This window comes from Carlito syrichta, unplaced genomic scaffold (genome assembly GCF_000164805.1).
Source record: "Carlito syrichta isolate Samal-C Ts95f unplaced genomic scaffold, Tarsius_syrichta-2.0.1 Scaffold135784, whole genome shotgun sequence".
Classification (NCBI taxonomy): domain Eukaryota; kingdom Metazoa; phylum Chordata; class Mammalia; order Primates; family Tarsiidae; genus Carlito; species Carlito syrichta.
The window spans coordinates 140,846-152,693 of NW_007079880.1; the positions used below are offsets into that span (position 1 = coordinate 140,846).

At 54.3% G+C, this 11,848-nt stretch overlaps 1 protein-coding gene across 1 annotated transcript in view; it reads left to right on the top strand.

The window, feature by feature from the left end:
* CBX7 (chromobox 7) overlaps window positions 1-11,627 on the top strand; it is an 18,833-nt gene extending 7,206 nt beyond the window's left edge. Inside the window, exons 3-6 of the mRNA XM_021708334.1 lie at window positions 2,218-2,283; window positions 4,361-4,427; window positions 7,652-8,003; window positions 8,347-11,627. Of these exons, the coding sequence (XP_021564009.1) occupies window positions 2,218-2,283; window positions 4,361-4,427; window positions 7,652-8,003; window positions 8,347-8,504 (643 nt within the window). The 3' untranslated portion in view covers window positions 8,505-11,627. The remainder of the gene's footprint in view (window positions 1-2,217; window positions 2,284-4,360; window positions 4,428-7,651; window positions 8,004-8,346) is intronic.
* The last annotated feature ends 221 nt before the right edge of the window (window positions 11,628-11,848 follow it).

The window sequence follows — 11,848 nt, forward strand, 5'->3', positions numbered from 1 at the left end:
GTGTGCTCCTGGCCTGCCGGCGCCCGGCCGCTGGGAAGCGCGTGCCTCGCTGCGGCCTCCCGCACTGCGGAGGGGCGTGGCGGGATCCGAGCGGTCGAGAACACTTGTGTGATCCCCCTTCCCAGTCCCCCCACGAAGGAGCTGGCCCAAACGATCCCCTTTCTTAATCCGGCCGACTCTTGCTGGGTACCCCCTGTGTGCCAGGCTCCGAGCCACACCCGGGAGACCGGGGCCAGACAGGCAACGGTCCTCTCCCCAGGAGGGCACAGCCCGACGAGGGCCAGGTTACAGTGACCCGTGAGGGACCCGGAGGTAGAGGGTGGCTAAGAACCAAGCCGGGTCCAGCTGCAGATTGGCCATTTACCGACGCAGTGACCTTGGGCGAGTAGCTCAACCTCTGTGCCTCAGTTTCTTCATCTGCAAAATGGGGGTAATTTAAGAACCTACCTCTGTGTCTCCGTTTTTTCATCTGTAAAATTGGAGTAATTTAAGAACCGACCTCAGCGTATTTTGCAGGAGGGGCGAGTTTTCCGGCAGTCGTCAGTGCACCTGTTGGCTGTGGTGGTGCTGATTCTTGGGATGAGGAAATTGAGGTCTAGAGAAGGGTAGGGCCTTGCTAGGATTCACACAGCAGCTGCTTCAGCAAGAACTGCAGAGCCGTGAGGAGCACGCTGCAGGCATTTCAGCCGCTAGAGAGAGGGTGAGGCCAAGCACGGAGGAACACCAAATTCCCCTTCTAACTGGTTACTGTGGAGGATTTTCAACCCGTATTTGGCAGGGGAGGGCTCTGGTTACTTCTACCGTAAATGCAAAAGAAAGTTTCACTTTCTGCATTTTGAAACCGTAGACTTCATGAACACTGAAATCTTAGGCTACACTAAATTTATAAAGAATTTCTTCTTCAATAAAAAGTGAACCTTAGCTTACTGTAGCGTTTTGACTTTATAGACTTTCTAATTTTAAAAAAGCTTTTGACTGTTATTACATTGTAATAACATTGTACAAAATATTTTCTGTATATTTCATGAGCTTCTATTTTTAAAAAATTTTTATTTTTTACTTTCTAAACTTTTTTTGTTGTTGTTAAAGCTAAGACACAAGCACACACATTGGCCTAGGCCTACACAGGTCAGTATATCAGGCCATCACTAGGCAACAGGGATGTTTCAGCTCCATTATGATGTTATAGAACCACCATGGAATATGTGGGTCTCCTGTTGACTGAAACATCGTGGCGCATGACTGTATCTGTATCTTTTTTAATTGAACGTTTTGTACACCTGGTGAACGATACTGGTTTTTACATTTACGGAAGTCATAGTTTTGCTTTTAAAATAATTTAAAAACCATGAGCTGCTTTAAAGGCAGATACTAAGATTGCAGGTGGAATGAGGATGTGGCAGGTGTCACCAAAGGCCATGCCACAGATGGGTAAGTTCTGGAACTGCTGGGCTATCACTACCAGGTCTGCCCTAGCAGGGGATGCTCTCTGGCTGGGGTGGAAGATCCATTGTGGCAATACCCAGGAGGCCTGTGATAGGATTGCTCAACCGTCCGGTCACTAGATGTTTACTAAACACCTGCTGTGCATGCAGCCAATAGACAAGGGAGCTTCAGATCTGGCACGGTCAGGCCTGGGTACAGATGTGTGTACTGAGGAAGAAGGGAGTGAGGGCCCCCTCTCCCCTACCGTGGGGCTTAAAGGGTGGGAAGGAGCAGTGGCAGCAGACTCTGACAGTGTGCTTACAGTGCACCAGGCTGGTCTTTAAACACTTAGTGAACACATTTCATCAGCAAAGGATGCCTTTCTGGTTGAGGAAATTGAGGCACAGAGCTGAGAAGTAAGTTGCTCAAGGTTGCATAGCTAGCTGGGGACAGAGCTGGATTTGAACCCAGGCAGTGAGTGCAACACCAGAGTCCCTGCTCCTTTCTACCCCCTCTTACCTGGAGCAGGAAGGGCAGCCTGGGGCTTGCAGGGGCCTGCTCTCTTCCAGACACCTGGGGGTCTTGGGGGCACATGGGGTCTCATTGGAAGTTGGATTCAGTTAGATTCTAGTGTAGTATGAAGGAGGGTGTTGCCAGAACCCTCAGGAGGCCCAGAATGGGCCAGTCCTTGGAGTAGGTGACAGTGGCATCTTACCAGGATAGGGTAAAGGCTCATGCAGTGGGCCCTGGGTCAGCAGCTGGGGGATGTAGCTGACTTGTTTCTCTCCCCAGGTACAGCACGTGGGAGCCCGAGGAGCACATCCTGGACCCCCGTCTTGTCATGGCCTACGAGGAGAAGTAAGTATCCTCAGCCTGCTGCCCAGTTGGACTCAGGGCCACTCTGAGGCTTCCTAGGGAGCTTGAGCAAGGGTCACTGGGGGAAGGGTGGAGTCGTCTGATGTCCATGTCTGCAGCCGGGGGAAGGTGGTGGGAGCTGAGTCTCAGCTTAGCGAGGGACCTTAGGTCCCTTTCCTGTTGCTGGGTGATGTTGGTCACTTCCTTTACCCCACCCAGGCCTCAGTCTCCCTGCTATAAAATGGGCCATCCTGACTAGCACCGCGATTTCCTCAGGGTGATACCTCACAGGGGCCTGTAGGAGGCTTCAGTTTCGGGGAAGGATATAAAAATACTTCACAAAGGTACCCTCTGTGTGAGGGGCAGCGTTCTCAGGTTAGAGATAGAGTCTCTCTAGAGATTCTCTTCCCAAGAGAGGCAAAGTCTGATAAAGCTCAACAGAGGCCAGGGCGGGAGTGTGGCCTTGGGCCGGGACTTGTGAGTTCTGGCCTGTCCCCTTTGGCCACCTCCTAGCCGAATAGCCCTGGGGAAAGTTAGTCTCCCACGGCTGCCAGTGTCCTACAGGGGTTCTGAGCATGATCTGACCCTTCCCCTCCACGGCATGTGTCTGGCTTGACCGCTGTCCCTGCCTCCTGACCCACCCAATGCCACGTGGGACCATTTCACAAAATTGGCTGTACTAGGACCCTTACGGCATCCTCTGGAGGCAAGGATGAAGGTCTCATTTGACAGATGAGGACACTGAGGCTCTGAGGAGTTAAGGGCCTTGTCTAGGGGCCTCACAGCTGGGAGCTAGCGTAACACGGACTGGGACCCCCAACGCCAAGTCTGGGCTTTTGTGCTGCCCCTCAGTGCTGGATTCTCATTGCTCCTCCCCCAGGAGGTTTCCTGCCACTGGTTCAAGGACAAGTTTCACTGTTCTTTCCTTTAAAAATCATGGTGTCCCTGTCCCACAGATTCTTCCTGCCTCCCGGGTAAGTGGAGGGGCCTTGGTACAACAGGGTGTGACATTTGGGAATCCTGCAGAATGTCTTGGAATGTGGTAAAGGAGAGCAGTGGGCAGGTATCAAGGGCCTGGATTCAAATCCTCTGCCAGGTGCCTTTCCTGCTCTCCTGGAGATGGGTGTCCTGTGGGAGAGGTATTTCCTGCCCAGAGGATGCCCGGACATTTGGAGTAGATGCTGTGGGGTTCACTGGTACATGCTGAGCACAGACTGAGAGCCTAGCCCAGGGTCACACGACCAGGAAGGGAAGTAGGGTTGAGCTCCTGGCCTCCACATGCTGCCCGTTTGGCCTCTATAGTGGGGGCTGCAGAGGGTGAATGGAATGAGCTGAAATAGGAGGCAGGATGAAGCAACTTTGAACCTCCTTACTGCTTTTGGCCTTGTTGCTTGGAGTCTCTGGTTGTGTTGTCCAGCGTGTGTCATGTGGATCTATGAGCATTCCCCTCTTGTGGTGTGTGTGTGTGTGTGTGTGTGTGTGTGTGTGTGTGTGTGATGTGTGGGGAAGGCACCCAGCAGAACGTCTGGTATCTGCCAGACACTCAGGACAGGTTCATTTTCTTCCTATCCCCTGAGTAGGTGCAGACGAGGTGGGAGCCTGTCCTCTCTGCCAGCTCTGTACACCCTTAGTGGGGAGCGGCCTGGGCAAGGCTTCACTTGCAGGAAGACTCACCATTTTCAGTAGTTCCCGGGACATTCAAGGCAAATGGGATTGACAGGCTTCTATATAACTCTGCTGAGAGTAGAAACTGTAGCTGCATTTCTGGGGGTTCCCCAGAAGCATGTAGAGCTGAGTCCTTACATGACCCAGTAAAGACCCACATATTTTGGGAGATGCTGCATGAGACCCACCTCAGTGATTGCCCTCTCTATTTGTCAGACAGGAAGACAGGCCCGAGGAGTTGAACATCTGATCCCACTGGAATGACTCCCACCGGGCAATGGGGACAACTGGTGGGATGACTTGGGAGGGTGTCCCCTCCCTGGAAGACAGCAGAGGGTGGGTGAAGTGGACTCCTTACGTTCCCCTAGATGTCACCAGTGTTTCCTTTTCTTCTGCCACCTGCTTCGCACCCCAGGGAGGAGAGAGACCGAGCATCGGGGTATAGGAAGAGAGGTCCGAAACCCAAGCGGCTTCTGCTGCAGGTAACCACCTGCCTTGTGCATCCTTCCCATCCCTGCCCGACCTGGGCTTCCTGACCCTCTGCACTTGTGCTGGCTGGTTGAGCCGATCCACTTACACTTCCCTGGCACTGTGGGTGCCAGAGAAGACACCGCAAATGGGACTCTGGGTACCGTGGGTGGGACACTATGGATAGGTTTGGATGGAAGGAACTGGGGAAACCCGAATGAGGAGCTGGTGCCAGAATGGACAGCCTGGTGGGAGGTGCCGTGGCGGGAGGAGGGTGAGCATCCAGCTGATGGAGTCCTAGAATCTGGAAAGCTCAGAGTCTTGCCTTAAAAAAGACATGAAAGCTTTGAGCTTCTTGATGCTTAAAATCCCCAAACTCGCAATTGTAATATTTCAGAAGCTCAGGAACATAAACTTTAGAATTGAGGGAGCAAAGGAGACTGGAATTTTAGAATCCAAGAAGCAGAGCTTCTTTGAATTCTGGAGTCTTAGCCTTGGAGTGTTGGACTCCAGAAGCATGTTGTTGTTGAGTGGGAAGAAGCCCACAGTGCCTCTTTTTCCAGCCTTCTGTCAGGTGGGGACCTAGACTACGCAGCATTCCCAGTACCCACGTCTTAGGTCTTAGATGCACTTTGCTGACTTCAATGGTTAGCAGTGAAAAGCAGATGGAGTTGGAAACAGTGTCATTACAGGTTGAGCCTCCCTAATCTGAAATCTGCAGTGCTCCAAAATCTACAACCTTTGAGCGCCAACATGATGCTCAAAGGAGATGCCCACTGGAGCATTTGGATTTCCAATTTTTGGACTGAGTATGTTCAGATCATAAGTATAATATAAATATTCCAAAACCTGAAAAAATTTGAAGTCCGAACACATCTGGTTCTAGGCATTTTGGATAAGGGATACTCAACCTGTATGTGATTGTAGGCAAGTCTTTTCACCTTCAAAATTGGGTGGTAAGAATACCTGCTCCCCTTCATGTGGTAAGGCCCACCAGGAAGGGTGTTTGAAGCCAAAAAATAAGGATTCTTGGTCCATATGCCTGTGGGCCATACCAAGCCTCCTGGCTACTTCAGATTACAGACCCTCACTCCTTTCACCAAAGGAGATGGATCTCCCTTCATGCAGTAGGTGTGTCTGTCAGGTCGGGTGTGGACTGGGCCTAGGAAGAAAGTGACATCTTCCTGCTGGGCTCTGTGCCCCGTGTGCTTCCTGATGAACACATCTCATCCATGCACCACGCCTACAGGGCAGGTGTGCTAGTTATCTCTTGTTGTGTAATATATCACACCTCTAACTTAGCCACGGAAAGCCATGAACATTGATTATTTTACATGGTTTCTGTGGACCAGATGGTTTCTGGGAGCACATTAGCTGGCTCTTTGGTGGTTCTAGCTTGGTCTCCGGTCACCATGTTGGCTGGGGCTGCCTCATCTGAAGGCTCACCTGGGGCTGCCAGATCTGCATCCAAGGTGGCTACTCACAAGCCTGGCGAGTTGGTGCTGGGTGTTGATGGGCCGAGTCTACCACGTGGACCTCTTCAGAGGCTGCTTATATGTCCTTATAATATGGCCATCAGCTTCCCCAGAAAGCAAGTGGTCCAAGAAAGAGTGCAGGGAAGAAGCCAAGCGTCTTTTGTGACCTAGCCTAAGATGTCACACACCACCGTATTCTGTGTGGGCAGGGACTGCATGCAAGCATGAATCCCAGGAGGTGGGTTGTTGTTGGGGCCACCTAGGAGGCTGGCTACGAGAGCGTCTTCATGGTTCATTGTTAAAGAAACCAGGGTTAGGCTGGGCACGGTGGCTCATACCTATAATCTCAGCACTTTGTTAGGCCAGGGTGAGAGGATTGCCTGAGCCCATGGGTTCAAGATCAGCCTGGGCAACTTGACGAGACCTCATCTCTACAATAAATCAAAAAAATTAGCCGGGCATGATGGCACATGCCTGTAATTCCAGCTACTTGGAAGGCTGAAGTGGAAGGATCACCTGAGCCTAGTAGGTTGAGGCTGCGGTGGCCGTGAGCATGTCACTGCGTTCCAGCCTGGGCGACAGAGTGAGACTCCAACTCAAAAAAACAACAAGAAGAAAAGAAACCAGGGTTCAGGAGGTTAATTGCTTCCCAAGTCACACGGCAGAACCTGACTCTTGGCACCCCTATATCCCTTTTGTCGCTGCAGTTTTCTCAGGATGAGGTAGGGAAGGACAAGGATCTGCCTTGTTTTAGAGTTTGCTGGGCTCAGAGCCAGGTGGGGGAGTGGGTTTTGAATAAGGAGCCTCCCAGCCACTGCAGCATTTTCCCAGTTTCCTCCTAGTTCGACCTTCCTTCTGTCACCTTGGTACACGCTACGCTGTTAGCAGGTGTCACTGAGAGTGGAGCCTGCACATGTCACCTCTGCCCCCATCCTGGAGTTGTTTGGCCTCTTGGGTCCCATCTGATGGCCTTGCTCTCTTCCTGAGAGCTCTTGGACTCTGGTGACAGGTGGCAGGAGAAGAAATTGTCCAGAGTGACCCAGGGTTCCCCAGAGTTTTGGCAGCAAGGATCTTTCATGGATTCATGTAAATTCTCCCAAAGTCAGTAAGACAAATCTCCAAATCATGAACTCCAGCTCTTGATAGGTAGATGAACATGCCCCAGTTCTGTTTCACCAAAGGTGAGGCAGATATTCAGCAGAGGCCTGGACTCCAGAGAGGTGGCTCACAGAGGGGTTGGGGTGCACCTGCAGGCCACAGCAGGCACTGTCCCCTCAGCTGGGTGATGTGGGGTGGAGGTGCTATGGGTGTCACTTGGGTGGCTTGGCCCCCTGCCCCACACGTCCCCCTGGCAAGCTTTGGAGGTCCTTGAGAAAGCAAAGTTACCTTCCTAAATGAAGGCTAACTCCTTAGTTTATCCAGATTTGTTTTCTGTTGGTCCGTTTTCAGTTTGTAACCTCTTGTATGCTCCTCTCCTGTGGGTGTAAGGAATAAGCCCCATGGCCCCCAGCCCCCAGCCCCAGGGAGATGAGACTGCTCTGTGGGGCCCAGAGGCGTGGCTGAGCTGGGCGGGGCCTGGAGCTGGTCAGGGGACTCTGGCTGGGGTGGGTGGGGGGGCGATGGCTGGCTCTGGCCATGAGATGGGGAGGAATTGTCTGGACAGGTGTGGGAAGGGCACTCTGGGTGGGAGGAACAGCATGAGCAAAGGTGTGGCCGCGCACGGGAGGGCGGGGCTGACCCGCTGCCCTGGCTTGCCCCCGCAGCGGCTGTACAGCATGGACCTGCGGAGCTCCCACAAGGCTCAGGGCAAGGAGAAGCTCTGCTTCTCCCTGACGCGCCCACTCGGCAGCGGGAGCCCTGAGGGGGTGGTCAAGGCGGGGGCGCCCGAGCTGGTGGACAAGGGCCCCTTGGTGTCCACCCTGCCCTTCCCGCTCCGCAAGCCGCGGAAGGCCCACAAGTACCTGCGGCTCTCACGCAAGAAGTTCCCGCCCCGCGGGCCCAACCTGGAGAGTCACAGCCATCGACGGGAGCTCTTCCTGCAGGAGTCACCGGCCCCAGACGTCCTGCAGGCGGCCGGCGAGTGGGAGCCTGTTGAGCAGCCCCCCGAAGAGGAGGGTAAGGCAGCCCCGGCCCAGAGGCCCTCAGAGCTAGAGAGGTCCCTGTGGGTCATCGGGTTCAACTGATCCAGCATCCAGAAAGGGCCAGTAGTCTGTGGGGACCATGGGGTCTGGACTCAGGAGCTGACACCCAGCCAAGAGCTCTTTCTGTCATCCGCTCTGGATGAGCTCCTGTCTAGCCAGGAAAGATGCATCCAGTGACGTCCTCTCAGTGTCCAGCTGTGAGTTGGGCCCTGAGCTGGCTGGGGGGTGCAGAGAGAGGGACCCAGGGTGGGGTGCGGGTGGCCTGCATGTCTGTCCACCTTGTCAACACTGCTCCCGTCTGTGTCTCGTGGCTGCAGCAGATGCAGACCTGGCCGAGGGGCCCCCTCCCTGGACACCTGCGCTCCCCCCCAGTGAGGTGACCGTGACTGACATCACCGCCAACTCCATCACCGTCACCTTCCGTGAGGCCCAGGCAGCTGAGGGGTTCTTCCGAGACCGCAGCGGGAAGTTCTGAATCGCCATTTTTACTCTTCTTAAACTGTTTTCTTTTGGGCTTGGGGTGGGGACTTCCAGAGATGGGGAGGGGCTAGGGATGGGGTAATTATTTTATTTTAAGAAATACCAAGCAGAAGAAGTGGGGGAAGATTCTACCACTCTCTCACCACCCTGCCCTTTCGCTGTCAGGGACATTTACAGAGAGGCCTCAGAACCCAGGGTGGGGGCGCCCAGCATTGCTCTGGGAGTGGGGCAGCACCCTAGGGCAGGATGGGGACGGGGCCGCCCTACCTAGGACATCTCCCTTGTCACTCTTCTCTGGAGACGTGGCAGCTGGGTCTGGGAGTCAACAAGCATTAGCAGGGCCAGAGCCTCTCCATGGGTGCCCACCCAGCCTGAATTCCCCTTTCCTTTTTTTTTGATTGGGTCTTTATTTTGAACTTTCTACTCCAGCTCCGTGAGGGGCTGCTGAGGCTGCCTTTGACCAAAAGTGACTGGGTCAGGGAGAAGGGGCAGGAGGAGGGGTCTGAGATTGCTGGGGCATGTCCCCTTCACTTCATACAGGTTTCTGCCATCCCAGGGAGGAGGCTGCCAGCTGGGACCCTTCTGCTGAGAGCTCCGCCCCCTACCTGGCCTCACAGAAACACTCACATACACACCCAGCCACACAAGTGTGTGCTGCCCTTTGTGTGCATGTCCACACGTGCCCCGTGAACATGTGTCTATAGCCATGTTCTTGTGGGCCTTGCACATCTGGCTTAGAAGCCCTGACTGGGGTGAACTGGTGAACTGGGGTGGCTTATAGCACAAGAGAACTTGCCACGGCACCCACATTCACCCCACCTTGCACGCACAGCACGTGCTAGGCTCTGTTCCTAGGCGGCTGCCTGCAACTGTCAGTGGAGGGCAGGGGTCTGCTGCAACCATGCAGGTGTGTTTTGTGGCTGCACCTGGCCAGGCTACGGGTGTGCAGGCATCTGCCACGCTGTGCCGATGCATCGGTGCAGGCTCTAAGACCCTTTGTTCTCTCCTTCCTCCCCAGAGGGGTTCTTGTTCTTTCTGACTCAGGTGACTTTTCAGCCCTTCCGAGTCCCCTCTTTTTCTGCCTCCCCTCCCACTCAGCCAACCCTGATGTGGGTGTGGGTGTGTGTCGGCAGTCAGGGAGGGAGGGAGTGTCCCAGTACTTTCTCAGGGCAGCCCTTGACTCCGGAACCCTTTTCTCCTTCCATTCTGCTTTCCCTCCCCCCATCCAATTGCACACCACAGCTTGGGTGACCTTGTGTTCCTGTGGGGGACCTCTGCCATGTCTTCCTGGGCTGTGGTGTGCAGTGGGTCATGCACAAGCCCATGTCCTGGTGAGAGGCTGTGTCTGAAGGGCCACTTGCTTTATGTCCTGTGGGCTAGTAGCTTCCCTGCCAGTGAGGAGTGACTTCTCCTTCTGTCCCAGACCTGTAGGGGAGAAGCCAGGTTGGGCGGCACCAGGGGAGCGTGGAAAAGGCTCCCACATCCTTTCTTGTGGTCAAGTCAGGGTGATGTGACAGGAAAACAGCGTGTGGCCAGGAGTTTGCAACCTGCCTGCTCTCTGCCAGCCTTGTCCCCCACTCTGTGCTGGGCCCTCAGAAAGTCACAGGGTCTGCTGAGGCCAGGAGATTGTGACTGTTCACCCCAGCCCCTTCTTCCCCAGTGCCCAAGCCAAAGACAGCCTGGACCCCACTTCTGTTTGGGGTGCTCTGTTGACAGAAGTCCCAGATCCCTGAGTCTCTCTCTCCCCTTCTTCCTTAATCTTTAGTTGTCCAGGGTCAATTCAGTGCTTCCACTGGGGGACAGTCCCCTCCAGGGTGACTCGATCCACCTCCAGCCCAGGGAATGGAATCGAGGAGAACATGTGGGATGGGTCAGGAAAAGGAAGGGGCAGCAAGACTCACCACCCATCCAGTGTGGGACCCTTGGGAGGAGAAAGGGAAGCTTGGACTTGGGGAGAGGACTCTTCCAGGAGGGGGGCTCTTAGCAGAGGTGAAGGTGGCAGAGGTTTGTAGGGGGGGTCTCTCTCCAGTTGAGTGTGCTGGCTCATGGCTCCAGGACAAGGCTGGCAGCTTCCAGCAAGAGTCACGCTCCCGTGCCCCTGGGGACATGGAAATTCTTCCTGCTTCCTGGGCACTTTCAAAGAACCATTTGTGCAGCCTGTGGGTTTGTGGCTTGTGGGGGCTTTTTGTGTGGGTGAGGCCGTTGTTTTTCCTGTCTATAGCAGCAAAACACATATTTCCTCTTACTTAGCCCTTTGCGGCCCCCAGGGAACCCTGCAACCCAGAGAGGGCTGAACTCCAAGGGTGTGGCTTGGGACGGGTGGACCTGAGATGCCCAGTGCAGTACAGCCACGTGGTTCATGGGCTGTGGTCACGGCTCCCTGGGGGAATAGGCTGTGGGCTGTTAGGACCCTCCCAGGACAGGGGCCTCTATGAGGTACCCTATGGGAGTGGCTGCGCAGCCTTCCTCCCAGCCCAGAGCAGCCCTGCAGGGCACTCCCACCCCCACAGCCCCTCTAGAAGGCCAGTACTCTTGGGGGTGGAGGAGGCTTAGAAGGTATTGGACCACCTGCCTTTCTTTCCCCAGCCCCCGCCCGCTCTGAATGTAGAGACCGGGTAGGTACTTTTTTTCACAGTGGGGGGATGAAGAGGGTGTTCCCCCACCCCTGGCATGGCCACTCGTAATGTGTGGCCGAGCCTAGTGGGCTTGACGATTATCACTGCTCTCTGGTGATAATCTGGTTGCCAATGTCCTCCTCCCCTCTCGCTCCAAGGGAAGGCGCCATGCTTCCGAGGTGGGTGAGCTTTTGCTTTATAAGTGGCCAGCCGTGGCCGGCAGGTCTCAGCACAAGAACGCTTCCTTTGCACAGAATGAGCTTCGAGCTTTGTTCAGACTCAATGAATGTATTTGGGAGGGCTGGGGCACGAGCCGATTCCGAGCACAGGCCTTTTCTAGTGAGTGTGTGCTGGGGACAGTCAGAGTGGGTGTAGAGCGCGGTTTTATTTTTGTACTGACATTGGTAAGAGACTGTATAGCATCTATTTATTTAGATGATTTATCTGGTAAATGAAGCAAAAAATTATTACAAATACATTAAAGATGATTTAAAAAAAAGAAAGCTTTTGGGCAAGCAGTCATTTCTTCTGATAGTGCCTCTGCTGTATCAAGGAAAGAGCTCCAGCCCTTGGTGATGCCTGGGGCTAGGTCCCAGGTCTGCCAGTCACCGACCATGACCTCGGGCAAGTCATTCAGTTTTCTGAGCCGCCTGCATGTACAGTGAGGAGTAACCGAGGTGACAGGGATTGGGAACTGGGGCATGTCACTGGGTGGGGGCTGCTC